At 43.8% G+C, this 27,788-nt stretch overlaps 2 protein-coding genes across 3 annotated transcripts in view; one reads left to right on the top strand and one right to left on the bottom strand.

Moving 5' to 3' along the window:
- Positions 1-3,587, bottom strand: part of LOC143025499 (uncharacterized) — a 33,265-nt gene extending 29,678 nt beyond the window's left edge. The window contains exon 1 of the mRNA XM_076185294.1: positions 2,014-3,587. The gene's annotated coding sequence lies outside the window, so the exon portion shown is untranslated. The remainder of the gene's footprint in view (positions 1-2,013) is intronic.
- LOC143025472 (juvenile hormone esterase-like) lies at positions 22-27,788 on the top strand. Of its 2 annotated transcripts, none has more exons than XM_076185194.1 (12): positions 22-167; positions 3,594-3,815; positions 5,191-5,343; positions 5,529-5,673; positions 6,034-6,219; positions 7,257-7,450; positions 16,416-16,566; positions 24,449-24,627; positions 25,259-25,403; positions 25,718-25,844; positions 26,071-26,185; positions 27,284-27,788. In XM_076185194.1, the coding sequence occupies exons 2-12, from the start codon at positions 3,612-3,614 to the stop codon at positions 27,359-27,361; spliced, it is 1,677 nt and encodes a 558-aa protein (XP_076041309.1). In that variant the 5' UTR covers positions 22-167; positions 3,594-3,611; the 3' UTR covers positions 27,362-27,788. The 2 variants fall into 2 exon arrangements, with proteins under 2 accessions (XP_076041309.1, XP_076041317.1); XM_076185202.1 differs by lacking the exon at positions 22-167 and adding an exon at positions 212-230.

Genomic DNA, 27,788 nt, shown 5'->3' with positions numbered 1-27,788 from the left:
TATATGATAAGGCATCTCGATGCTTCCCCTTCCGCCGTGGGAACAATTGTACACGGAAGCTTCGTCGAATCATTCTGCCCTTGAGCACAGGAAGTGACAACGGCTGCTGACGTACACTCCAACATCGACGAAGGAAAAAACACAAGAACACTTCAGTAATCAATTCAGTAAGTGAAAGCCCTAGTCGACGATGCCGCTGTCACTAAACTTCTCTATTTATAAACAAAAAGGTGAAAATAGTGGTTCAGCCAAGACATAACTACCCTTTCTCACCCGTCCCAAACCCATTTGGTACCCCTTTTTTTATCTTTGCTCCTTGTGGATGACACCCACCCACTGCCTGGGTCAAAAACAATCCAGCAAGACACAGGAGGTCGACGACATTTCTGGCTGGCTTAGTTCAGTTTGTGCCAAAAATGCTTTTTTGAATTAACGAGTGGTAACGAAGGGAGGCGTTCGAGAACTAAAGCCTTCGAGACATTTGGACCAGCTTTTATTTTATTTAATGTCATTGTATTTTACTATTTCGTTTTTTATTCATCATTTAATCACCTATAATTTTTAACCTAGCTTTAGAATGACCAGAGGATGTGAGGAAGGAAGGGAGGAAGCTAGTCTTATAACTGCATGGTTGGAAAGCAGAGATATGCAAATGATGTGGATATATTGGTAGGGAACCTTGAAAATGTGCAAAACATAATTTTAAGTTTGATAGAATATGGAGAAAGGGTGGGACTGGAGTGCTATGAACAGAAAAAGAAGGTTCTGAAGATGGCTAGAGGATATCAACAGAATAAAGAAGTCCCGATACGAAATATGATTATTGAAAGCGTCGAAAATTTCAAATATTTAGGTACAGTTTTAACATAAAAAATATATGGAAATTAGAGAAAGACTTATAGGTGAATGTAGAATTGTGCACCCCTTAAACTAAATTATGAGAAGCAGAAATATATCGCAGCGTACAAGATCACACAATCTAATCATAGAATCGGTTGTAATGTATTGGTGAGGCATGGGTTCTAACTAAAGAAAAATGGGAAGTCTTCAAAAATGCAGTACTTCGGAAAATACTTGGACCAGTTTATGATGCAGAAGATCGATGGAGAAAAATATATAACAAAGAGATAAGAGAAATGACAGGACCTAAAAGCTAAACGAATGAAATGTGCATACCACGTGACTAGGATAGATGGATGAGAGAAAACCTAAACTAGGATGAAACGGAAATGTTGCCTTTGGGACCACTAGGAAGGCCAATACCTATATGGAAGGATCTCATAATATATGACATCAAAGAGCATGTAGAGAACCTATCAGAATGACAGGAAATCGCCTGTGATCGAAAAAAAAAAATAGAGGGGCTTAGTGAAGCCGGTCATGTACTGTAGCCACAAATCCCACAGGAGTGAGCGTATTTTTCATTTATAGTTTTAATTTTTCTTCCTCCGAGATATATTTCGACGACAGTTGACAGAAGGTAAAACGAATACTATAAGGTACGTTGAGCACCCCCCCGCCCCATCCGCGCACCTCCACCGTGACGTCATAGGAAATGCAGAGGGGGAGAGTGAGAGGTGAAAGAAAATGTAAACTTTAAAGAAAACCATCTGTATGCATGGTAGACTTTAAAATTACACTATGATGTTCATAATATTGAAATTACTCAGTATCACTGTCTTATCCTCAAATTATCAGTATCATAGATATGACCGCCAGAAAAGTTATAAAAATGTTTTCCATGCTTTCACATTAGGTGGATTATATCAATATGACGAGTTATTAGATGGGATGACATGTCAAGCGTGAATTTTGTATGTAGACCTTTATTTCCACCAAGCTCAGTTATGCAATTGAATAAAAAATTCAGGAAATGTTGATAACAAATAGTTACTTTCAAAATGACGGCTGTATACATATCCAGATGACCGAGTATTGTGTGTGCCACATAATTCAATCCATTTCTAAGTTTTTTATCTTTGGGTAGTGAAAAGAAATGTATATCTTTATCACCTTTCAGTCTAACGGCATTGCACTAACGGCATTGCACTTCTGCACTATACAAACTGTTGGCATTTTTATATGTTATTTGTATGCCTTAGTCAGAAGATGGAGCTTCGCTCCACACACTGGTGTGTGAGTGACTGACAGCTCTCGACCCGCGGAACCCTGGTCTCGATATTTACGTTGATGTCATCATCTACCTGCGCAGTGGAGAGGTTTTCTGGCTCTCTCTCACGGCCCCGCTAACGTACCTTGTAATATTCGTTTTACCTTGAGTTGACATACTGGAATATGACACCGGAATAAGATACATATAGATATCGTCTTTGTGAACCCTGGTAACTGTAAGGTGGTATGGTAACCTAACAAGCTATATAAATCGTTAGTTCGTCCACATTTGGAATATGCTGTTTCCGTATGGTCATCGAATCTCATAAGGCATTGACAGACTGGAAAAAGTACAACGGCGAGCCACAAAACTGATTCCAAATATCAAAAATAAATCATGCAAAAATCGACTAAAACATATGAATCTGTTTTCCCTAAAAAAGCGTAGACTCAGAGGTGACTTGATACAGGTCTTTAAGATTCTAAAGGGAATTGACAACATCAAAAGTGACAAAATTTTCACATTGAATGAGAATCAGACAAGAAACAATGGTCTCAAACTGTCCGGAAATAGATTCAATTTGGAAGTAGGTAGAAACAACTTTGCCAACCGTGTAGTTAATGAATGGAATAAACTTCCTGCACAGGTAGTGCAATGTAGTTTAGTTCGAAGCTTTAAGAATCATTTAGATAAACACCTAAGCAAGATGCTGTAGTGATTATAATTCATTTCATATTATTTGTTTTTGTTTTGTTATCATTTGTGTGTTTTGATTTTCATTATTAGTTTTCATTATTATTTACTATTTACCTGTTTGTTTATTATTTAACTATACCTATGCATTTATTTGTGTATTTTATTTGTTATTTACATTATTATAGTTTTTATTTATTGATTTATTATCATTATGATTTTTTTTTCGCATCCGACCTAGATATGGACCAAAAGGTCTCCTGTCGGCATGCTCCGCCTTTGTAATCCTTTGGTATGGTATGGTTTATGGTGAACTGTGTCTGGGTGTTCAAGTGGTGACGTGGGTTTTGTGTTGTGATGATCTTCGTGTTGGTTGGATGTTGATGGAAGGGTACTCCTGGGAAATATAGACCGGTTGTTATTTCTCCTCATCATATTTGGTAGTACCGCGAAGTAAGTGGAATGAAAGTATATTAGAAAGATAAGTCGAAATTTTGCCGGTGCATATCCAGGTGCGGCTGTGAAAAAAAAAATCTGATTTTCTTTACACTGCGACCAAAATCACCCAACTAAATTTTCACCGAAAAATGCTGTTAAGCATTGCATGTTTTTGAAATGTTACAGCTTTATACAGGGCCTTAATTATATATAAATACATATATACTGATAGAGACGTTAAATGATTATCAACAATTGGAATTGCAAATAGGTTTTCATATGCCATGACTTTTGATTTACTTTTACTGCTGTCCCTCAAACTTCCCACTTCTCCATTCACGCACACCAGATTCCAGCGAAGTAGAACATGGGGCCATCGAGTCTTCTCGCACTTGTCCTTGGAGTGGCTGCTGTCGCGGTGACCAACGCAGGCGGCGATGCTACCATCGAGGTGGACATCGACCAAGGGCGGCTCTCTGGCGTGACGGAGAACACCCTTAAAGGTCGGCCGTACTACGCCTTCAGGGGTATACCTTACGCCAAACCGCCCGTGGGACCTCTCAGATTTAAGGTACTGCTATGGTAATGTATCTTGCACAGAAAGAATATCAATATCCCGTGCGCCCATAACTGAAATAAAATTATTTACATGACAGACTACAAGATTAAACCACAGTGAGGTAGCATTATATCGAGACCTTTGCCCTCGGGTTATGACAGTAAAATTGCCTTAGGTTCGAGCTGAGGGAGGTCTCCACACACGTATGTAAATTCGACCCCGCCTGTAAAGGATGAAAGCTGTAAACACAAGGGCTGAGTCACGATCATTCATTTACTTGTAAATCAGTGCAAGTAGCACAATTGTCCACTTAGTTAAATTGGTCGATATGCAGTGATGTGATAAGAAGTGTGGTCAAATAATCGACTGTCAAGGGTTCTTGTTGTTTATCATGTGATGATGTAATGAATACTTGAACTTTTTACCCCAAGTGTACCTCGACGCCGTAAGCCATTGAGCTGGACACGTGAGTTCAGGGTCGGTCGGGATACTTTTCTTTTCCAATATAACAGGCTAGACACAGGAGGAAGTCATATTCATATTCTAGTGGCATGGAAGAATAAATCATATAAACTTTGTTCAAAGTTAAGAAAAGACAGAATCTTGAAAAAATTGACGATTGTTTTTATATATATTATTAAGTGATTTTGGCAAGGCGAAATTGAATCTTTGTGACGTAAGACAGGTATTGGACCAAGAAAAGAATAAGTACACGTTAATAGCTATCAACGTGTACTTATTCTTTTCTTGGTCCAATACCTGTCTTCCGTCACAGACTCAATTTCGCCTTGCCGAAATCAATTATATAAAAAATCGTCTTTTTTTTCAAAATTCTTATAGTCACGGACTTCAATGCAAAAGTGGTAAAGTTTAGAGTAGGTAAATGAAATGACAGAAGCAAGATGCTAAGTGATTTTGCAGACATCTACCACATGAGATACATGAACCTTTTGTTCCAAAAGCGTTTAGGTATTAAACGAACTTGGGGAAGTCCAAATAGAACATATAAAAACAGAATAAGCTTCATAATAGGACACGAGAGCAACAAACAGATTGAGCGAAATTTTGTATGAAAACCAGTCATGCGTTCAGGCAGGACTTAGAAAAAAGTACTCCATTAAAATCCATCTTCAGACAACGAATCATTTGTTTACCACAGACTAATAATGGCAACACAATAGATTGGAATAGATATTGAGAGAAGACGTCAATTCAGTAGTGGTTAACGAATTGAATAGAATTAGTAACCATGTAGTGAACGCTGAAAATATTGGTTTTAAGAAAAGGTTAGATAACTTTATGGACGAGGGTGATAGGTGGTAATGGACATGGAACTGCCAAGTGTAGGTCTTATGGTCTCTTGTAATCTCCATTCTTATGTTCACAGGACCCTGAACCAGCTGAAGGCTGGTATGGGACTCGGAATGCCTCTGCGCATCCTCCCAAATGCATCCAGACTCCTGTTGATCTCCTCTTTTTGGATATCCGCATAGTGGACGGCGAAGAGGATTGTCTCTACCTCAGCGTCTACACACCAGAGGCAAATTCTTTCTCTTAATTAATATTTTTAGTTCGGTGACATGTCACCTTTACATTTTATGTTTTGTAAAAGGAAAGGCACTGTTTGGTTTTCTTTATGCCCGACTAAAAGGTTGAATCTGGCATGATGTTTTAAAAATATATATTCTTTTTACAAGCAACGTTAGGTGACCTTGGTACTTGCAGATAGAAGTCTCCTCTGGGTACCCGGTGATGGTCTTCATCCACGGAGGGGCTTTCCTCGCTGGGGAGTCCTCCTCCTATGAGGCCAGAGTCCTCCTCGATCATGAAGTCATCCTCGTTGTGTTGCAGTACAGACTCGGAATAATTGGTGAGATACGGAAGGGACCTCCTCTTGCTTGCATTGGGCGTAAGATTACAGCATTTCCCTTAGATCAGACCTTATCTATGAGCTCTGAGTTCTCATCCTTAAGAGCAATAACTGTCAATCACTAGTCCAACACGTGATCCAAGACAGTACGGAATCGCATGCACTAGTTCAGTCATTTTGAATGATTTGGTGCGGACTGATGGTTACAGGAATTTCTCGTGAATTGTCTTTGTTATTAATGCTGTATTCACAGGCCTTTTACATTTTATTTATTTTCTATCACTAGTTACGTATGCATATGAGAAATATATATTGGCAGCGAACCACGATCTAAGTAATTTTCCCTTCTAATTCTGGAAGGCTTTCTGTCCACGGAGGACTCGACTATTCCGGGGAACTTCGGGCTCAAGGACCAGACGTTGGCACTACAATGGGTCCAGAAAAACATTGGACACTTTGGTGGGGATCCGGACAAAGTCACCATCTTCGGGGAGAGCGCCGGTGCGGCTTCTGTGATGTACCAAATGTTAATTCCGGAGTCTAAAGGTAACAATGATAATAATAACTTCTTGTGTAGGACTCGAGCTGTGGCGAGGCCTCCGAAAGGTACAAGCCCGAATGTTTATGATGTCGTCAGGTCATGAGTACATAAGTTCAGTTATCATAACAATGCAATTTGCAATCCCCTCGGATCCCTTCGGGTGGAATGAAAAAAAAAAAAAAAAAAAAAGGAGGCATTACTTTTGGAACGACCCTCGTCGTTATACACAATATTGCACTTTATAAGGAGTACAATTCTAGCCTCTACACCAGTGTTTCTTAACTTTTTCCAATGTATGCACATTCCAAACTCAGTCACATCTCACACCTCCTGATATGTTGCACTGACGCGACACAATCTTGATATAGGTGCTAGTAAATATAATGATAAGGCCAGTTATTTTTATTCATTGGGTACGGGCCTGCCGACGTTGGTAAATCCGGCGAACTTTCTTTATTCGCCGAACTGCCGACTAGCGTTGTAAAAAAAAAAAAGAAAAAAAAAAATGCTCCACCTATATTATTTGATCTCTTCCATGAGTGACTGCTTCTTACGAGGCAAGAGCGATACCATTGTACTAAACTATTGACCGCTATGAAGAACGACCTGGCCATTCCCCGATTGCGCTTTAGTACAATATGTATTCTTATTTCATCAATCCATTTTAAAGGCGAGCCTTCCGACAATTTTAATTAGTACAACGGTATCTCTATTGCCTCGTAAGAAGCAGTCACTCATGCAAGAGTTCGAATCTCATTGGTGGAACATATTTCCATTTGTCATAACCACTCTCATATTATTGGAAGGCTCGCCTTTAAAACGGATTAATGAAATAAGAATATATACTGTACTACTCAAGCGCTATTGGGGAATGACCAGGTCAATTCTATTAAAGGTCAGTGGTTTAGTACAATGGTATCGCTCTTGTCTCGTAAGAAGCAGTTGCTCATGCAAGAGTTTGAATCTCATTAATCATGTTTCCATTTGTTTTAACGACTCTCATAAATGTATATTTCATTATATTGTGCTTTCCTATTTACAGGACTGTTTATTGGTGGGATTATGCAGTCTGGATCGGCAATCCATAAGTGGGCCATTGCAGACACACATGCAAAAAATGCCCGACAGATCGGTCAGATCGTGAACTGTTCACTCGACGAGGGGAGTCAGGCCTACCTGACGTGTATGCAAAACATCTCAGCATCCCTCCTCGTCTCTACAGTGGCCGAATCATATGTGAGTAGGAGTGAGATTGTTCCATTCAAATCGAAGTACTTGGCTCTGATTTCTCCCCACTTTCAATTATCTTTTGACTTGAGAGTGCGTGGTGGCATAATCGGAAGTGTGGGCTCGAATCCCACACTCCTGTTTGTTACCTGCCCCTCCCCCAACAGTCCACAAAGCATGTACATAGGACAGGGGTGACTGTATCAGCCGCAGTTACTTACCTCATTCATTTCTTTCCTTCTCACCTGACCTTTTTGTGTACCTAAACGTCTCCTGTTGGCATACTGTGACTTGGTAACTCATATAACTCAATATCTCTTGAAATTCCTTTTTTATAAGTTATGTCGTAAACAAATATGAAATGTCACGAGAAAGTTTTCCATTGCCTCTCAAAGGAGTAACACAAATACATACACACATATATGTGTACAGTCACCCAAAAAAAATATCAGTTGGTGGTTTTAGGTGTTCGTGGGAGACAAGTAAAACAACAAAATCAATGTTCCTGTGCAGTTAGTAGTCATGACAGAGTTGCGACCTACATTTTTCTTCCCCCATTAAAATACGTGGTGTAGAATAAGCATTTAATGTGTGAAGATGTGACAAGATTGAAAGTAATTATATTTGCACCGACAAGAATTGTTAATATTTCATTGTTACTGAAAACACACACACACACACCAGAGCATACGCAATAGATATTGCCATACCACAACATGTTTTCGGCCTAGACAACGCTACAGGCTCTCCTGTCTACATGGCCCTACAAGTCACTCCTTTTCTCAACCCTCGCCCTCTCAGAGGGGTAGCCATTTAAGCTATAATAAAGCACTCCAAAGCTCCTTAGCACTTAACAGGTTGTTTCTTCCAAGTAATATAACAAGTAATAAAAACTTAAACATCATTTTAATATTCAATATGTCTTCACTGAATCCTGTTACAATGAAGAAGCATATTTACAACTTCACTAGCCAGCCTACTATTACTGTACCTCCCTTTTTCAGACACTGAATGTCATGCATCAAACCCAGGTGCATTACCTGTTCTCATAATTTTCAGAGCTATTTGCACATCATATTTTATTTCTCCTCCATTTTCCTCTTTCATCAGTCATTTTCCCAGCATCACTCACTGCTACCACCAATTCCTTAACCCTTCTGTCCTCCTGCATATTCAACAGCTCTAAAATAATTCACCCATCTTCCCCTTACTGCCTCCTCTTCCATTATCATCTCTCCATCTGCACCTTTTACCTTCTCTTTTCTATTTGAATCACCTCCCCTTCCTCTCTTGATTTCCTTCCAAAACATCTTTTTATTGTTTTCCAAATTTTGTCATATTCCTTCCCCATTTTACATCTGTTCTCCTCTTTGCCTCTTGTATCTTTTGTTTTCCTTTTTTTTCTTTAAACCTATCATATTTTTCTCTCATCCTACGTTGCAACCAGTCCATGAATGCTCGCTTCTTCTCTTCTACTACCTTCTTCATCATCTCACTCATTACCCTTCCTTCTATTCCATCCCACTCTCCTTCCACATACCATCTTTGAATGAATATACATACATGTATATCACTTGGGCAAAATGTAGTGGCACATTTGTAAATAATAATCACAAAGAACCCACAGTCGGAAGTCGTAATAAAAGGAAACTTGGAAGAAAGTATAAATTCTATATTTCGGCTAATAACTATAGCCCTTTTCAGGAAAGAGGGCTATAGCTATTAGCCAAAATATAGAAGTTATATTTTCTTCTAAGTTTCCTTTTATTCTGACTGTGGGTTCTTCGTGATTAATACATATATATGTATATGTATATATATAGATATATATATATATATATATATACATATATATATATATATATATATATATATATATATATATATATATATCCGAATAGAATCGCCAATGTCAATCAAATAATTCCGACAGTCGTCCCCGGGTCACGGAGTGTATGCATACCTTGAGTCAGGTCATTTGAGGGCGAGGGCTCAATAGTCAGGTCAGCGATTTGGATGAAATGTATAGCAATCTAACTGATCTAATTATTAATGCACAAAACACATTTATCCCCCTGAAGTCAATACGGAAAAATAGTAATACTCCCAAATGGATGACGGACAGATCAAAACATGAGATTGGAATGAAAAGAGGACTTTACGTAAAAATAAAAAACGGGAAATCACACCCTAGTTCAAGATATAACGAAATGGCAAAGCTGGTTAAAAGGAATACACGTACAGCGAAACGTAATTATGAAATCAAGGTTGCCAGTCAATAAAGAAAGAATAGGACCAATTAAAAACGATGAAAATGTCATGATAGAATCAGAGGAAAAAATGAGTGAGGAGTTTAACAATTATTTTCTATCAGTGTTTATTAATGAGAGGTTAGATAAAGTACCTGACTGCGATCCGATTTTCAGAGGGGATGAAGAAAGTAGTCTATCTAATATCAGCATTAGTAAAGAAGAAGTAGTCAAGCAGATTGAAAGACTTAAAGCTACAAAATCTCCAGGTCCAGACGAAATTTTTCCAAGAATGCTTAAGGAATGTAAATTTGAAATCTGCGACCAGTTAACTGAAATACTCAATAAATCGGTAGACACTGGTTTTGTGCCAACTGCTTGGAGGCAGGCAAACATTGTTCCTGTTTTTAAGAAGGGAGATATATCGTCTATATGCAACTACAGGCCAATCAGTTTGACATTGGTTACAAGAAAAATGCTTGAATCAATAATAGTAAATAGGCTCAGAGAACACATCGGACATAATTTAATTCGTGATTCACAGCATGGTTTCTCCAAGGGTAAGTCATGTGTGACTAATCTTCTATCCATTTACACTAAAGTATATAAGGCGTCAGATAACAATGATAATTACGATGTTATTTACCTTGACTTTAGCAAAGCGTTTGACAAGGTGCCACACCAGAGACTACTAAATAAGATCAAAGCCCATGGCATAGGAGGAAAGGTGTTAGAATGGATTAGAGCTTGGATTAGTAACAGAAAACAGCAGGTCACCATAAATTGAATAAAATCTAGGTGGGGCAATGTTACTAGCGGGGTCCCCCAGGGCTCGGTTTTGGGTCCTTTGTTATTCATTATGTACATAAACGACTTAGATGATGAGATAAATAGTGATGTTAGTATGTTTGCGGACGACACTAAAACAGGACGCCTAATTAGGTCAGGAGACGACGCAGAGATTCTGCAGGATGATCTTAATAAATTGTTAACATGTTCAGTGATATGGCAAATGAACTTCAATATCTCTAAGTGTAGTGTGTTAAACGCAGGGCTACACAATCCCGAAAATAGATACAGCTTAGATAACACGTTTTTAGAAAAATCTGAGTGCGAGAGGGACTTGGGAATTCTGGTGAGTCCGGACCTTAAAACCAGGAAGCAGTGCATTAGCGCCAGAAATAAAGCTAACAGTGCATTAGGTTTCATTGCTAGGACGGTAACAAATAGAAGTGCAGAGGTAATTGTTAAACTCTATCTAGCGATAGCTAGACCCATCCTTGACTATGCGGTACAGTTTTGGTCTCCATCCTACAGAATGGACATAAATTGACTAGAATCAGTACAGAGAAGAATGACCAAAATGATACATGGACTCAGGAATTTGCCTTACGAGGAGAGGCTTAGGCACCTTAACTTACACTCTCTGGAAAGACGCAGAGTGCAAGGTGATCTAATATAAGTGTTCAAGTGGATCAAAGGTCATAACAAGGGTGATGCAAACAAGGTCATTATAATAAAACAACAGGGCAGGACTCGCAGTAATGGGTATAAACTGGACAAATTTAGATTTAAAAAGGAAATAGGCAAGAATTGGTTTACTATTAAGGTGGTAGATGAATGGAATAAACTTAGTAACCGTGTAGTAAGCGCTGAAAATATCAGTTGTTTTAAAACATTATTAGACAACTTTATGGATGGGAATGACAGGTGGCGATGGATACGGAGCTGCCTAGTGTAGGCCTTATGGTCTCTTGCAATCTTCTTTATTGGCTTGGGGGTGGTAAGCGGTGGTCCGGTTACGTTTGGTGCCAAGGAACTTGAGGAGGCTGGACCATAGGTCAGATTCGAACTGGGAGCCCCTATCGGTGACAATGATGTGAGGTGCGCCGAATCTGGATACCCATCCAGAGAGGAAAGCACGGGCGGTCGTCTCGGCGGATATATCCGGAAGGGGGATCGCTTCTGGCCACCTGGTGTACCTGTCGATACACGTAAGGAGGTAACGCATGCCGCGAGAAGGCGGAAGGGGGCCCACAATGTCCACATGAACTGACTGGAAACGTGCCGTTGGTGCAGGAAAACGCTGGAGTGGTGCGTGGACGTGGCGCGTAACCTTGGCCGTCTGGCAGGGGAGGCAGGTCCGGGTCCATTGTCTGACATCCTTGTTGATGCCTGGCCAGACGACTCGATCCGTGATGAGGCGTTGTGTCGCGCGGATGCCCGGATGACTGTGGTCATGGAAGGAGGAGAAGACGTCCTTACGGTGACAGGCGGGGATGTACGGACGGGGTTTGCCTGTGGAGATGTCACACCACAATGGTACGGGGTTGTTGGGAAGCTGTCTTAGCTGTAGGGACGAGGTGTCGTGCATACGTAGGAGGCGGAGTTCACCGTCGTTGTTCTGAGATGCGGCGATGCGTGCGTAGTCTATGTTGTGGTTAGGGAGGATGCTGGAGGTGATTCTAGACAAGGCATCGGCTACCTGGTTATCCTCTCCCTTGATGTATTCAATGCGAGTATCAAATTGGGAGAGGAAGGACAGCTGCCGGGAGACTCTTGGGGAGTGATGGTCGGAGACTCTGTCTAGGGCATGGGCGAGTGGCTTGTGGTCTGTAAGGATAACGAAAGGCCGGCCTTCCAGGAAGTAAAGGAAGTGCTTGACAGCCGAGACTATGGCTAGCAGTTCCCTGTCAAAGGCGCTGTAGCGAATTTGAGGAGGGTCCAGACGTTTGGAGAAAAAGGCGATAGGCTGGAGCTGGCCGTTGATCTTCTGTTGGAGGACGGCGCCAATTGCTGTGGAGGAGGCATCAGTGGTAAGGAATGTGGGTGCGTGAGCTACTGGGTAGGACAAGCGGGCGGCTTCAGCGATTGCCGCCTTGGCTTGTTCGAATGCCTGGGTCGCTTCGGAAGACCATCTCACAGGTTTGACCGACCGCTTGGAATGGTTCTTGGTGAGGTCGTTCAAGGGAGCGAGTTTTGCAGCTGCGTTGGGGATGAATCTGTGGTAATAATTGACGATTCCTAGGAATCGTCGGAGCATCTTGATGGTTGTTGGCTGTGGGAAATCTTGGATTGTGTCTACTTTCTGAGGGAGAGGATACAGACCTGCTGTTGAGATGCGGTGTCCGAGGAAGTCGAGAGACGAAACTCCGAGGAGACACTTGGACGGATGTACCCGGAGGCCATAATCTTGGAGGCGGCGGAAGAGGAGGCGGAGGTGTTGGCGGTGTTGGTCGTGGGTATCGGAGGCTACGAGGATGTCGTCGATGTAAACGGTGATGAAGTCGAAGTCTCTGAGGGCATGGTCTATGAACCTCTGGAACGTCTGGGCGGCATTCCGGAGGCCAAAGGCCATCATCTTCCACTCGAAGAGGCCGAACGGAGTGGCTATGGCTGTCTTCTGGACGTCTTCCGGCGCTACAGGGATTTGATGAAACGCCCTGACCAGGTCAATTTTGGAGAAGACCTGCTTCCCGTGAAGCTTGAAGTGGAAGTCTTGAGCGTGAGGGATGGGGTAGCGGTCGGGCTTCGTGATGCGGTTAAGTTGACGGTAGTCACCGCAAGCCCGCCATTGGTTGGGCGGTGGGGGTGGCTTGGGAACCATGTGGAGTGGTGATGCCCAAGCACTCTCCGATGGTTGGATGATGTCCTGGTCTAGGAGTTCTTGGAACTCCTGTTTGGCAGCGGCCAACTTCTCTGGGGAAAGTCGTCGAGGCTTGCTGTGTACTGGCGGTCCAGATGTCTGGATGTGGTGCATGATGTTGTGAGGGGTGGTGGTGGTGTTGGTCTTGTCTGGCGATGTTAGCTGGGGAAACTCCTGCAGGATGCGTACATAATCGCCAGCGGACTGCAGGGACGATATCTGGTGGGATTTGGCGTTAGTGGTGGTTCCCGGTATGCTTGTCGTGCCGTGGTACAAGCAGTTATCCTTGGCGTTTACTACCATATTGTAATGCTGGAGGAAGTCGTAGCCAAGAATGGGGTGCTGGACCGCTGCTATGACGAATGTCCAAGGGAACTTGACATCGTGGAGGTCCAGGACGCTGTGGTGGCTGCCGTACGTTGCAATGGGCGTACCGTTGGCTGCAAGCAGGTCGTAGGATGGCCACCGTGTACCGTGGTTGGGTTCTTCCGTCGGGGGTATGATGCTGACGGCTGAGCCCGTGTCTACCAGGAAAGAGAGGCCAGAGTGGCGATCACGCACTGAGAGGAGGGTGTGAGTATGGTTAGCGGGGGTAGGAGTGCTTACCGACCCCCGCGTTTGGCGTTTCCCTGCGACCAGCTGCATGGTTGTGTGCATCTGAGCGCCTTGGCTCCGAAGCGGGTATGGTACCAACAGGAGGCAGTATCCTGTCGTGGAGCGGGGCTAGGTGGTGGTTGAGGGGGGGTTCCCTTCTCGGCAAGCAACTGGTTGAGCAAGGTCTTCATGTCGGCGACTTCCTGCCGTAGTTGCTGCATACTTTGGTCACTGGCACTATATGACATGGGAATGTTTTCACTCACAGCACTATGGTCGGTAACACCTGGGTTGTCACTACACTTTGCACGAACACTATGCACTGGTTTGTGTACCGAGGTATGTCGCTGGAACAACCTATCTGCTATTTCGCAGTATTGTTCGTCGTCCTTATCGCCGGCTAAAGCTTCCAGGTGTAAGTGGAGGGCGTCCGGCATCTTGGAGAGGTGAATGGAGCGGAGGAGTTCCTTGGGCAATGCCACCTTTGCACGGGTGTTGAGGTTGGCCATACGGGTGTATAGCTGTGAGGGGGTGGTGTCGCCGAGTTCGCTCTGCTGGATATCTCGGTAGAGCTGGTCGTCAGGCCTGGCGCATAGCTTCCGTAAGGCAGTCTTGAGGGCGGCACACTTGCCTTCTTCCGGAGGAGAAGAGACGGCGTTACGGACAAGGGCGATGACGTCCGTTGGTAGAGCGGCGATGTACGCGCCGAAGGCTTGGTGGTCTGGAACGTCACCTTGAGTGGCTAAATAGGCTTCTGTGTGAAGTAGCCAGCTCTCCAAGTCACGGGAGAAACTGGGAAGTTTCACTTGTGAATTTTCCATAATCCTGGTTGTCTTTCACCGGGGTCACCAATTTGTAGTGGTTTGGTTCGAACAAGCCAGGGAAAATGAAATTCACTTTGGTCTCTTATTCTAATCTCTTTGGTAAAACCACAAGTAATAGCCACTGGTTAGTGGATCTGATCAGTCGTAGCTGGACGGTGAGCCTAACGTCAGAGGCGGTGGCGGCTGATGACGGCGAGGCTCGATGGAACTGCTACAAGACTGGACGAGATGTTGTTGCTGCTGCCGTGGCTATTACCATTCTGTCCTGACTAGCCGCCGCTGCCCTATTTAAGGGTCGCTCGCGGCTCAGCGTAGTTGGCAAGAGAGGTCGCTAGCCGCTCGAGAACCATTTGCTGGCTCCTGATTGGCTAGCTCATATTCACCTCTTGCCAACTATGGGAAGTGTGTGACCGCCTGTGGCTGCGTCACTACATATATATATATATATATATATATATATATATATATATATATATATATGTATACATATATATATATATATATATATATATATATAACATACGAATTTTCCAACATACGATGTGAAATTCTATTTGACTCTACACCCGAAGTAATTTCCATCATACGAAGTAGTCGAAGTTTCGCATATATAAGCTAAGTTAGTTTAAAGTTCACCTAGTGTGAGTTAGAGTAGCCTAAGTTACGATAAGTATCTCAGTCACCACCTCTCTACCGACACCTACCGTCTCCTGCATCGCCAAGCCTACACCTCAGTTCGCCTGTCTCTAAGGTAGTGGCAATAAAAAACCCTTTTTATTGATTGTTTCCTTATAAATTATCTTTTTACATCTCTCTTATATACAGTAATGCATTTGTTTTATTGCTATGTGTAATTATCTGCAGTACAGTATTTATTAAGGAGTTATCATAGGTTTTTGGGCTGTGGGACGAATTAAACGAATTACAGTGTATTCTTATGGGAATATTTGACTTAACGTACGACCATTTCAACATACGAAGTAGGTCCTGGAACGAATTAAATTCGTATGTAGAGGTTCTATTTTACACACACACACACACACACACACACACACACACACACACACACACACACACACATATATATATATATATATATATATATATATATATATATATATATATATATATATATATATGCTGAATACCACAGGGAAAAGAAAAATTCTTGGAATCTGAGCGCTTTCGTGATATTTGTTCACATCTTCAAGGATTCTATTGTAATCCTTGAAGATGTGAACAAATATCACGAAAACGCTCGGATTCCAAGATTTTTTCTTTTTCCTGTGGTATTCAGCATATCGGTGTATTCACGTGTGATTTGTGATACTTGTGCATATATATATATATATATATATATATATATATATATATATATATATATATATGCAGAAAAAATCACTTGGATGAGTGATTCTAGTTATGCAGAAAAACCAAGAAAAATAACAGGAAATAAACCAAACACTTTCATCTCTTTGGACATTTTCAAGGTACCAAACATCAAAATAGATTAAAGCATTCGGTCTATTTTCTGTTATTTTCCTTGTGGCTTTTCTGTATGTATATATTATTTGAACAACAGATTCATCTTGGTGATGGTGATATCACTGTATCCAAGCTTTGTAATTGTGTACATTTATTTCACTCCCTTTTCTTGTCAGAAAATAGTTTATACACCCTTTGATATGGTGCCTCGTGTAGACGGCGTGTATCTCCGTGACCACCCCGTAGCCCTCATAGCCGCCGGACACTACCATCAAGTCCCTGTCATTGTCGGAATCACAGCCCATGAGGGTGCTATCTTGACTAACTGTAAGTGAATATCTTCTTTCTTGCCTGAGTCATATGATGTAGTTCATTTCATTTTATAAGATGCACATATTTTTTTACAACAAATCAATGTGTGTACTGTATGTGTGTATACTGTATACAAATACCCATGAGTATGTGTGTGTATTTACCTAGCTGTGTCTAACAAAAAGGGGAGCTATGCTCATGGTGTCCTGCCTTTGTATCTCGCAGTGTCTAGTTTGCTCTTAAATGCACTATTCTTCCGATCTCTTCTACTATCTTTTTTGTGTTTCTTTCCATGTCCTCTTGTCCCAATTTAACAAGTCCTCTCTATCGAATATTTCTGTGCCCTTCGTGATTCTATAGATGGTCAGTAGGTCGCCTCTCTCTCTTCATTGCTCCAAAGTCGGTAACTCCAATTTAGCCAGTCTCTCTTCATACGACAAGTTTGAAAGTGTTAGAGCCATTTTTGTAGTTGCTCTCTGGATTCTTTCAATTTTCTTTATATTCTTTTTGGTACTGGGTGACCATAATGTCGCTGCATATTCCAGTTGAGGCCTTATTAGTGCGACTGATATATTTTTAATAATTTCTTCATCCAAATAGGTTAATGCCACTTTTATTGATCTTAGCAAGTTATAAGACTCCGTAACAATTTTGTATATTTGTTTATCATAGGACAAGTCTTTTGAGATAATTACTCCCAGATCTTTTCAGATCTGACATTCTTTACCTCCTTAGTTCTAATTTTATATTGTCCTGATATTATATTTTTACTTTTTTCCGAAGAATACAAACTCTTCGGTACTCCCACTGGTGCATGCCCCCCCCCTCCCCCACAAGTCTGGCACACATCCCATTCTCTTTCGTGGTAGTCAACGAGTCAACATCTCTCACAATACTTGCTTCGATTTACCCTCGTTCAGTTTTGGGAACGTTAGATTTCCTTCTTTGCTCGATAAGTGAAGTTTCTTTTATTTATATATCCGCCACCGAGCTATAGTGCACCCTTCTTATTCCGCGGTGCACGGTGTGCGTTGGTATATGGTCGAAAATCGGGCAACCTGCTTTCCACAAGCCTTCCAGCGGCGTCCATTTTGGATCGTCTTGCATCGAAAACATCCGGTCGCCTGGAATTCCTTGAGTGCCCTCTTCCTATCCCGCTTCATTTCCTTAACCGCCCCGAGCATTCTACCCTTCTCTTGTAAGTATGGAATCTGGTTCTCGTGTTGTTGTTCGAGATAGGTTGTGTGCCTTCGCCGAAGGGAAATATCTCTGCCTTCCCACCAACAAACGCGGATCCACACATTTGGTGCATCAAGTGTAGGCATATGGAGTGTTCCCCTTCATCCCCGTGTGAAACTTGTGCTCAATGGGATGATAAGCAGTGGTCCGCGTATTTTCATGCTCACAAGAAGCTGCACGCAAGGACCAAGGGACGCAAGCCTCCGTCCCCCAACGAACCAAAGAGAAGGCGTACTACGCCTGCGGAGGAGACGAGCAGTTCTCTCCCTCCTCCAAAGCGTAGTAGGCGGAAAGGTTGTACAACATCCCCCTCGAGTCAATCTCAGGCCCAGTTGTCTCCTATTCCTTCACCCAGGGCGGTTAGCATAGACGGACATGCGCCTCAGGCCACCTCTAACTACCGCGCCTGTACGAGATTTTTCCCGGATGTGGCTGCTTGCGGCATTCCCTCGGCCATTCCGGGATGCTCCACCCCCAAACGGACAAAGAACCCGACTTCGAAGACAAAGAGCGCCTCAGCCTCTTCTTCTAATCGGGAGTCCCGCAGTCCACCTTCAACCCATCGTAAGACGAGCCGGATGATCAACGGAGCCCTTTCCATGCCCGTGGGGCAGGAGGCCCAAAGTGCACCCACACGCGTATTACACTCGGGTAATCCCTCCTCGTCCAGAGGAGGGAGCCCCCCGGACCATCCGCACCCAAGCAGGCCTCTCCAAGCGGGCATTCCCAGGACCTCCTCTCCACTCTCTGTGCACTCGTTAGTACAATGAGGGAACAGATGGAGGAACAGCGGGAATTTTTCCGGACGCACCAAGCACGGTTCAGGTTACACCCGGAAGCTCGTCAGGAGTCACCACCTCCAAGGGCCCCCCTAGACCATATTTCACTTGCTAGGGACCCCCACGAACCCATCAGTGACGATGGTGGAAGCGCGGTATTTCTTGCTGACCGTGCAGACCCCTCCTATGACGACGACGATGTCCACAGCGCCGTAGGGGAGGGGACAAGCTCCCTCTCCCCTCTCGATTCCCAGTCGGAATCCCCGATGGTGGTTCAACCTTCCTTCTCCGACATCCTCGCGAGAGTTCGGAGGGCGAATCGGCTGGACCCCCCACAAGAAGAGGAAGCCACTTTCGAGTCTGAAATCTTCAAGACGGGCAATTCTCAGAAAGCGAAGCCTCCTCCAATCCACCTTCCATGGAGTACGCAGACGGTAAGGGCCATGACCCAGGCCTCCGACGCCCTCGCAAGAAAGACAACCGAGAAAGCGCGTTGGCTTTCGGTTCCAGTAGAACACCAAAAACGCTTTTACACCCCATCGGGTCCAAACCTCAGGGAAGCCTCGATTCCGGTGAGGTTACCAGAGCTGGTCAAAGTGGACGCGGAATCACTACGCAGAAGAAACGTCCTCCTTTCCGGCAGAGAAGTCAGAGACCACATCCAATCCCTGGCTCTGTCCCTTGCGGTGAACTCCTGGCTGGAACGCCTCCTTGTCTCAGTAAGGGAGTTCTTACCCGAGCTGCAACCCCAGGAAGAATGCGACCTCCAAGCTCTATTGGAAAGCGCGAGCAGAGCCCTGAAGCATCAGGCTGCATGCCTCTCAACGTCCTGGGCCAACTTCGAGTCCCGCAGGAGAGACACCATCCTCGGGGACCCCAGTGACCCCCTCCTCAGAGAGATTTATGCTCCATTGAAGAGGGCCCCCCCTTCTCACCCACACGCTGATTCCCCCGGAAATGGTGGACTCGGCAATCGCAAGCGCGAACCAATTGATGCAAAACGGAGCCATCGAGAGAACAGCCGTCCCTAGCTCGAGGCCAAGGACCAACCCCCCATCGGCCCCTAGGTCCTCTCAGACGCAGAGGCAGCCTTTTCATCACCCTGAGAAAGAAGAAAGGCCACACCCCATTCAAAGTCGAAAACACGGACAGAAAAGCCGAATAGAGAACAGAGGCGCAAACATCATCGAGGCTCCGGACCCCCCAAAGAAAATTCTAGGAATTCGCCTGCCCTCCCGCAGAGGATAGGAGGTTGCCTCTCTCTCTACTGGAGGGCATGGGAGGAGGCAAGGGCGGACGACTGGACCATACAGGTCATCAAGAAAGGCCATCGCCTTCCTTTTCACACCGTCCCCAGCCTCTCCCCCTCTCCCATCCAAGTCAGCAGCTACTATCCGGACTCGGATCGCGGGCGGGCCCTGGCAGAGGAAATCTCCGCTCTGCTTCAGAAAGGAGCTCTAGAAGAAGTCTCGACTCCGGACCCAGGGTTCTACTCAAGGCTATTCCTCGTAGCAAAGGCAACAGGGGGGTGGAGGCCAGTCATCGATCTGTCTCCTCTCAACAAGTTCCTTTCCCTGACGAAGTTGCGGATGGACACCCCAGAGACCGTAAGGGCGTCTATCAGGGAAGGGGACTTCATGGTGTCACTGGACCTCCAAGATGCCTATTTCCAGATACCAGTGCATCCAGGAAATCCAGGAAATTCCTCAGAATCGTCCACAAGGGCACCACCTTCCAATTCACCTGCCTATGCTTCGGCCTTTCCACAGCACCCCAAGTCTTCACCAGAGTGTTCAAACTCGTCTCAGCGTGGTCCCACTCCAAAGGAATTCGCCTACTCCGTTACCTGGACGATTGGCTGATCCTGGCACAGTCCGCCCAGCTATGCCAAGAACACCTGAGAATGGTCCTAGCCTTCGTCCGCAAAGTGGGCTCCATAGTCAACCAGACGAAGTCAGATTTCATTCCAAGACAGAGAGTCACATACCTGGGTATGGTTCTGGATTCTTCCCTAATGAAGTCCTTCCCAGTAGAGAAGAGAATCCAGAATCTCACTTCTCTCGTTGTACAAGCACTATCGACCGGGTTCCTGACGGCGAAACAGTGCCAAGTCCTCCTGGGCCATATGGCCTCTGTCGAGAGGTTAATCCCCAGGAGCAGACTAAGAATGCGACCGCTACAGTGGTTCAAGTCTCGGTGGTCCCCGCAAGGGGGAAAAACCCGACAACGCATCACCCTTACCGGAGAAGTCAAGGATTCTCTTCTCTGGTGGAAGGACCCGTGCAACCTGCTCGTGGGGATGCCCCTCGGCCCATCTCCCCCAGGAAGTCCTCCTATTCTCCGAGGCCTCCAAGGAGGGCTGGGGGGCCCACCTCAACGACGATCACGTCAGCGGTTCCTGGTCCACAGTCGAGCTGACAGCCCATATCAACTGGCTAGAGTTGAAAGCAGTACTGCTGGCTCTCCGTCACTTCACGGATCAAATCTCGGGGAAAGTAGTGGGCATCATGTCGGACAACTCCTCGGTAGTAGCCTACCTGAACAAGCAAGGTGGTACAGTCTCACAGGACCAATGCCTTCTGACTATGGAACATCCCAGGGAAGAAGAATGTCTGGGCGGACCACCTCAGCAGAAGGAGTCGGGTAATCAGCACGGAATGGTCCCTCCATCGGGAAGTAGCGAACTTCATCATCAACAAATGGGGCTCCCCTCTGGTGGACCTTTTCGCCACCAGATGGAATCACCAGCTCCCAATATATTTCAGCCCTCTCCCGGATCCGCTGGCGGCAGGAGAGGACGCTCTTCTGCAAAGCTGGGGCAATCTCGACACCTACGCTTTCCCACCGTTTCCCTTGCTACAGAAGGTGCTCCAGAGAGTAAGAAACGCATCCAACCTTCGGATGACTTTGATCGCTCCCTGGTGGCCGGAAGCCCCATGGTTTCCAGACGCCCTCGAGCCAGCAGTGGAAGAGCCCCTAGCCCTTCAGGGAAGACCCGACCTTCTACATCAACTGATCAACGGGGCCTGGCACAAGAACCCGTCAGCTCTTGCGCTTCACGCGTTCAGACTATGGTCCGGATCCTCCTAGAGAAGGGTTTTCCCAGAGAAGTGGCGGAAGACATGTCCACTCCTATTCGCTCTTCCTCAGCTAACCTTTATCAAGGGAAATGGAATGTTTTTACAGAATGGTGCCACTCCCGGACTATAGTCCCAGATCAAGCCACCATTCCTGAGATTGCCTCCTTCCACTTCCTCCGGAAATCCAAGAAGATCTCTCTCTCGGCGGTGCAGGGCTATAGGGCAGCACTAAATCATGTGTTTTCTCTGAAGGGCATGGATCTAGCCCTGTCACCAGAAATTTCCATGCTCTTCAGACATTTCAGGAAATTGTGCGCCCTCAGGGAAATCACTTCCCTTCCGTGGGATGTGGCATTAGTCCTGAACTCTCTGCGGGGTCCCCCTTATGAACCCCTCCGAGATGCTCATTTGAAGGACCTCACCTTGAAGACAGTTTTTCTCTTAGCCCTAGCATCTTCCAAGAGAGTAGGGGAGTTACATGCCATTTCTTATAGAGTCGCCCACTCAAAAGGATGGAAAGAGGTCTCCTTCACCTTTCTGCCCCAATTCATTGCCAAAAACCAGGATCCGGCCAAAGCCGACCCTAGATTCTGGTCCTTTAGTGTTCCCTCCTTGGCCGACTTTGTAGGGGGTGAACAAGCGGAAATGGTACTATGCCCAGTACGTGCCATCCGGACCTACCTCAAGAGGACTTAACATCTTAGACCAGAAGTGCAGAGGTTGTTCGTCTCTACTAAGGGTAAGCCTAACCCCGTCACTAAGAATTCCATTTCTTACTGGATCAAGGAAGTCATCCACAGGGCCACGGAATGAGCCCCACGGATTGCCCTAGAGCAAAAGCCCATGACCTGAGGGCAATAGGGACCTCCCTAGTCTTCTGAAAGAATCTGTCGGTCAACCAGGTATATGGAAGTCCCAGACTACGTTCACTTCTTTTTACCTCAAAGAAGTCATGTGGGAATCTTTAGGGAACTTCTCTTTGGGCCCCATAGTGGCTGCCCAAGAAGTCCTGAGATGACATACCCCTCCCCAATAGCACACAGCCGACCCTGACAACTCATCCAGGTTCTGGCTCGGCAAACACGGCGATACCTATCCAAAGTCCTTCTCATACTCCTACATTCCCTTACCTCACCGAGGGCTCTCAAGCATTCCAAGGGAATCAATTCAAGCCCTTCAGGTGGTACAAAGTGAGTATACCCTGTCTATCTCCACTCCTGGGAACAGAACTAGGTGCCTTTCAAACTTTAGGGGAATGTATAAGAGTCTGGTCAACGTAGGTCTTAGCACACTAAATTTTTCCTTATGCAGGTTTCCCAGGCTAGATAACTACTTCCCTCCTAAGTCCGAGTCTCCTATGGTAAAGAGTACCGAAGAGTTTGTATTCTTCGGAACAAACGTAATTTTCGCAGGAAGATTAATTTTTCCCTGATACAAACCTGAGGTACTCCTTACCTCTAATGGCCCTCCTCAGCCACCCCTCTAATAGTTCCTTCTCCCTTGCCTGTCAAACCTTGTGATTAATTTCATACCTGGCTCAGAGAATGGGATGTGTGCTAGACTTGTGGGGGAGCCCCATGCCCCAGTGGGGGCCCCTTACCGAGGATAACTGTTGCCCAGACCCACGGAGGGAGGTGTTTTAAAACAACACACAGTGTTTAGCGGTAGAAAACTTACGCTTCGCGAAGTATCCTATGGTAAGGAGTACCTCAGGTTTGTATCAGGGAAAAATTAATTTTCCTGCAAAAATTACATTTTTCTGAACTCCATTATGCTACACTTCTTAATGTACAAGTCTATTTCCCATTTCTGACTCCATTTCCAAACTTTGTTCAGGTCTCCCTGTAGTGATTTGCAATCCATTTAAGTTTTTACTTTCCTCAACAATTTGGTATTCCCTGCAAAGAAGCTTATGTTACATTCCATATCATCATCCATATCATTCATATAAAAAGCAAACATTATTGGAGCCAATACTGATCCTTGTGGAACTCCACTAATCACCTCCTTCCAACCTGAATATTTTTCTCTGAGTACTACTCTCATATTTCTACAATTCAGGAAGTCCTCCATCCAGTTTAGTAGGTTGCCTTGTATCCCTCCTCCGTTTTCCAATTTTTTTAATAAATTTTTGTGTGGTACCTCGTCTAAGGCTTTTTGTAAATCCAAGAAAGCACAATCTGCCCACCCATCCCTTTCTTGTATTATATCTATTAGTCTTGAGTAAAAACAGATTAAAATTGTGGTACATGATCTTCCATGTCTGAACCCAAATTGTCTTGGGTTTATGACATTATTTTCTTCCAGGTGTTTTACTCATCTATTCTTGATTATTTTCCCATAAATTTTGGCTACAGTGCTTGTTAGTGAGACTGGTCTGTAATTAGTTGGTTCTTCCTTGTTTCCTCCTTTATATATTGGTACAATGTTGGCATTTTCCCAGTCTTAGTATTTTTTCTTCTTTAAGTGAGCAACTTATTATGTTATATATTTTGTCCATTAGTTCTTCTTTGCATTCTTTTAGCATCCAGTTTGCAATTCCGTCTGGGCCGTATGATTTCCTAACATCAAGTTTTGTTAATTGCTCCATTACTTCTTTTGTGTTATTATTTTGCTCGTGTGTGTGTGTGTACAATCACACCAACTCATTCATCTAGCCTACATACAGGTCTGTGGAGGCCTCTGCTCATTGGTTATTGTCAGACATCTTCACTTGACTGAATGGCAGTTTTTATCTGTACATTAAGAACTCTGATCTAGAAAGGTGAGAATTCTGAGTGTGGGTTCACAATTTTGCAGACATCTACAGTTCAGATGAGAGAAGAAAGAAATTTGCTGACGACATTTCCCTGATGTCTACGATTATGTTCTTTGATACGGAACCTCCTCATGTTCAGGAGAAACTGGTTCGCAAGGCTTTCAATTATTACGTTGGGGACCTCATTGTCGACAACCACACGGCAGACGCAGTTACTCAGGTGAGGCAATTCTACAAAAAAAAAAAAAAAATTCTTCTTCTTCTAAAAGGGTCCTAACACCTGACTGCAAACAATGGAAGCACCACTCAGCATGGCACACTATTCATTGCACTAGTACACTGCTCACACCTGTGGTAAAATGTCTACAAAACTAAACACTGGAAATCTACTACAAGCAAAACCAGCATACAGTACTTTGGAAATCAAGAGAGGTCACACATACTTCGATATCATTATGTAAACTAGGTTCATAAAATTACCAATTTCAGAAACATATGATTCACAGATGTGGTAGAACAATGTTACCAATAACAAAAATATTCAAATACTGTATAATGAGCATATAGCAACTGTTCACACATAAATTATGAACTTTAATACAATTGAGTTCAAGACATCATACAAGATAAAACAAATTACACATATCTTAATGGCATATGAGGCTGAAAGTTATGGCACAACCTGCTTTATCATCCTGTGTATGCTTTCAATATTCTGTACAATTTTCTGATGATCTTTGTGAATTCTTCAATATTACTCCAAATGTTAGAGCCATTTCGGAATTACCTGATTCCATCTTCAAAAGTATTTTGGCAAGGATTCATACTTTCTTAATCACCTTTTTTTTCAGATGATTGGCGAAAATGCACTTACTGTACCACAGGATTTCACATCCCAGCTTCTGAGTCATCGCAGTCCTGTCTACAGCTATGAGCTGCGTCACAGAGGCCAGCGGTCCTTTGGGGACTATGCCAACACAACCTTCTCTCGCAGATGTAAGTCTACAACAACTCCATCAATCACTGGAATTAATTCTATTCATGGCTAATATTAATTCTAGACCAATGACAAGAACAAATGCCTTTACCCATTCCTAACCTCTCTAACACCCTGTGTCTAGCCCTCTCACTCTATATCTCTTTCTGCCAAAATCCAGACGATTTACTGAACTGTGTTAGTTGATAAAGAAATGATATGCAAGTGAACATAAAATAGATATATGAAAGAAAATGTACAGTCAATTGCTTAAAGTACTGTTTACATCCAGCATGATCTGAGCATTCTTTTCATTGATAACAACCACCAACAGGGGTGCAGCATGCTGATGAACTCATCTACATTTTTGCAACCAACCGTCTCAAGCCTCTTGACCGAGTGGAAGACCTGCGCTTAAGCGATACCATCGCAATCCTGTGGACAAACTTTGCAAAGATGGGGTAAGATCATCATTGTCCATGTTTACTTACACACAAAAGGTCCCTCAGAAATCATACCTACTATAATAACAGACTATACAATATCCTTATTGGTAGTAAGCCAACATTTTCTTTTGCCATTTCCTTTTTACGTGCCAGAGATCCTTAGCATGTGTAGCAAATAATTTTTTCCTATCAGTAGAATATGTTTGATCTTAATTCAGTCCAACTGGAATTCTCTTCAAAGGAATCCAACGCCTGATGACTCACTGGGATTCAGGTGGGACACTGCCCTGAAATCATCCCTACATCATCTCATCCTTCAACCCAGACCCTTCATGGAAAATGACACAAGAAAGAAGGTAATAATCAGTCACTTCTCCATAGGCAGCTCGCACCAACTCTTGGTACCACCATCATCCCAGTTTCTACTCTTTCTCTCTCATTGGAGATCTAATCTATGACAGGGTCTTCCAAAATACTTATTAGGCTTGATGAACAGCTCGCACCAACTCTTGATTGGTACTACTATCGTCCCAGCTTTCACTCTCACTCCCTTGCTGGTGATCTTAATTTTGAAAGGGTTTCCCAAAATACCCTTATGTTCTGCAGCATATCATCTTTGAAGGAAGAACCCACTCTGAATACTTCTTAGTAGAGGTCCTGGGAGAGGTGTTCTTGAGAGAGTCCTGTCCCCACCACCACCACCACCCTTTTCCAAAACACTTCATCTCCGAGTAATGACTCCCCACCTCTGCTCACCTTGATCCTGAGGTGACATCTGCTTCCTCCAGGTATCATCACTGCTGTAGCATAACATGGACACCATCTCCTACATTCATGTGTAAACTGTTCCAGACCACCTGCATGGTTGAAGTCTGGGCAGGTACCAACCTCACAAACTGTGAAAAAAAGAATCACCACCACCAAGGGATACACTCAATCTCTGCCCAAGATTATAATGTCAAATATTTTCCTTTTTTTTTCTTTTCTTTCTTTTTTTTTTCTTTTTTTTATACATGGGGAACTGACAGCCTGTTGCATAGAAACAGACTACCACTGTCACTTACATCACTGCAAAACTTTTTTCTCAGAGAGATCATCCTTGCAAAGGCTCGGTCTGTTTCTGGCTTCCAAAGTTCTATTCTGTGAACTTTGATACAACTGTTATTATCACCATTTCCCCTTCCCTTTTTCAGGTGGTGTTTATCCTCTTTTTCCGAACCACTGACATGTATAACCTGTTGACTGCAGCTTAAATTTTGTAGGCAGTGGGACTATCACCTATCTCTTTCAGTCCTCGGCTTATTTGTTAATTTTCTTCTCCATGGCAAACTGTTCAGACCCCTGGGATTGCCATATTTGTATGCTTGTTTAAGACTAGTCACAATCATTATATGTGTCACAGAACCAATATTCATTTGTAGCAAACTGTGACTCTTATACTTTTTTTTCCTTAGACCCGAGACTTCTGGTTAGAGTTCCCAGCGTACCAACCCCTCTGGAGGGTTCTCTACAGTGGGAAGAGTGAACTATGAAATTTTCAACAAAAAGATGCTACAATGATATCACGGGAAAAATACACATATATCACAGTGAAGGATGCACAGGAAAATGTGATTTCTCTTTGTGCTTCATGTTAAGTAATTTACTTATTACTTTCTTCTGCCTTTTGGCTCATTCATGTTTGGTAGTTTTACTAATGTTAGTTTGCTAGGATTAATATTTCCCATACTTAGACATATCAATGTTGAAAGAGTCTCACTACCCAAGTATCACCTAACCAAGTGATAAGTATGATCAATAATCATACACCACTGAGTGCCCAGGATCAGCAGAATTAAAAGCTGTTATTTATAAAATGTAACCATTGAAACCCTGAAACCATTCCTGATGTTGAGGCATCCGTCATGCCAAGACATCACAGTCCTTGTTGGACAAATATATAATAGATTAAGTATTTTA

Source organism: Oratosquilla oratoria, chromosome 1, assembly GCF_046742065.1.
Source record: "Oratosquilla oratoria isolate Oo_2021 chromosome 1, ASM4674206v1, whole genome shotgun sequence".
Taxonomy (NCBI): Eukaryota; Metazoa; Arthropoda; class Malacostraca; order Stomatopoda; family Squillidae; genus Oratosquilla; species Oratosquilla oratoria.
Note: the sequence above shows the minus strand (reverse complement) of the source record. Positions and strands in the feature narration are given on the sequence as shown.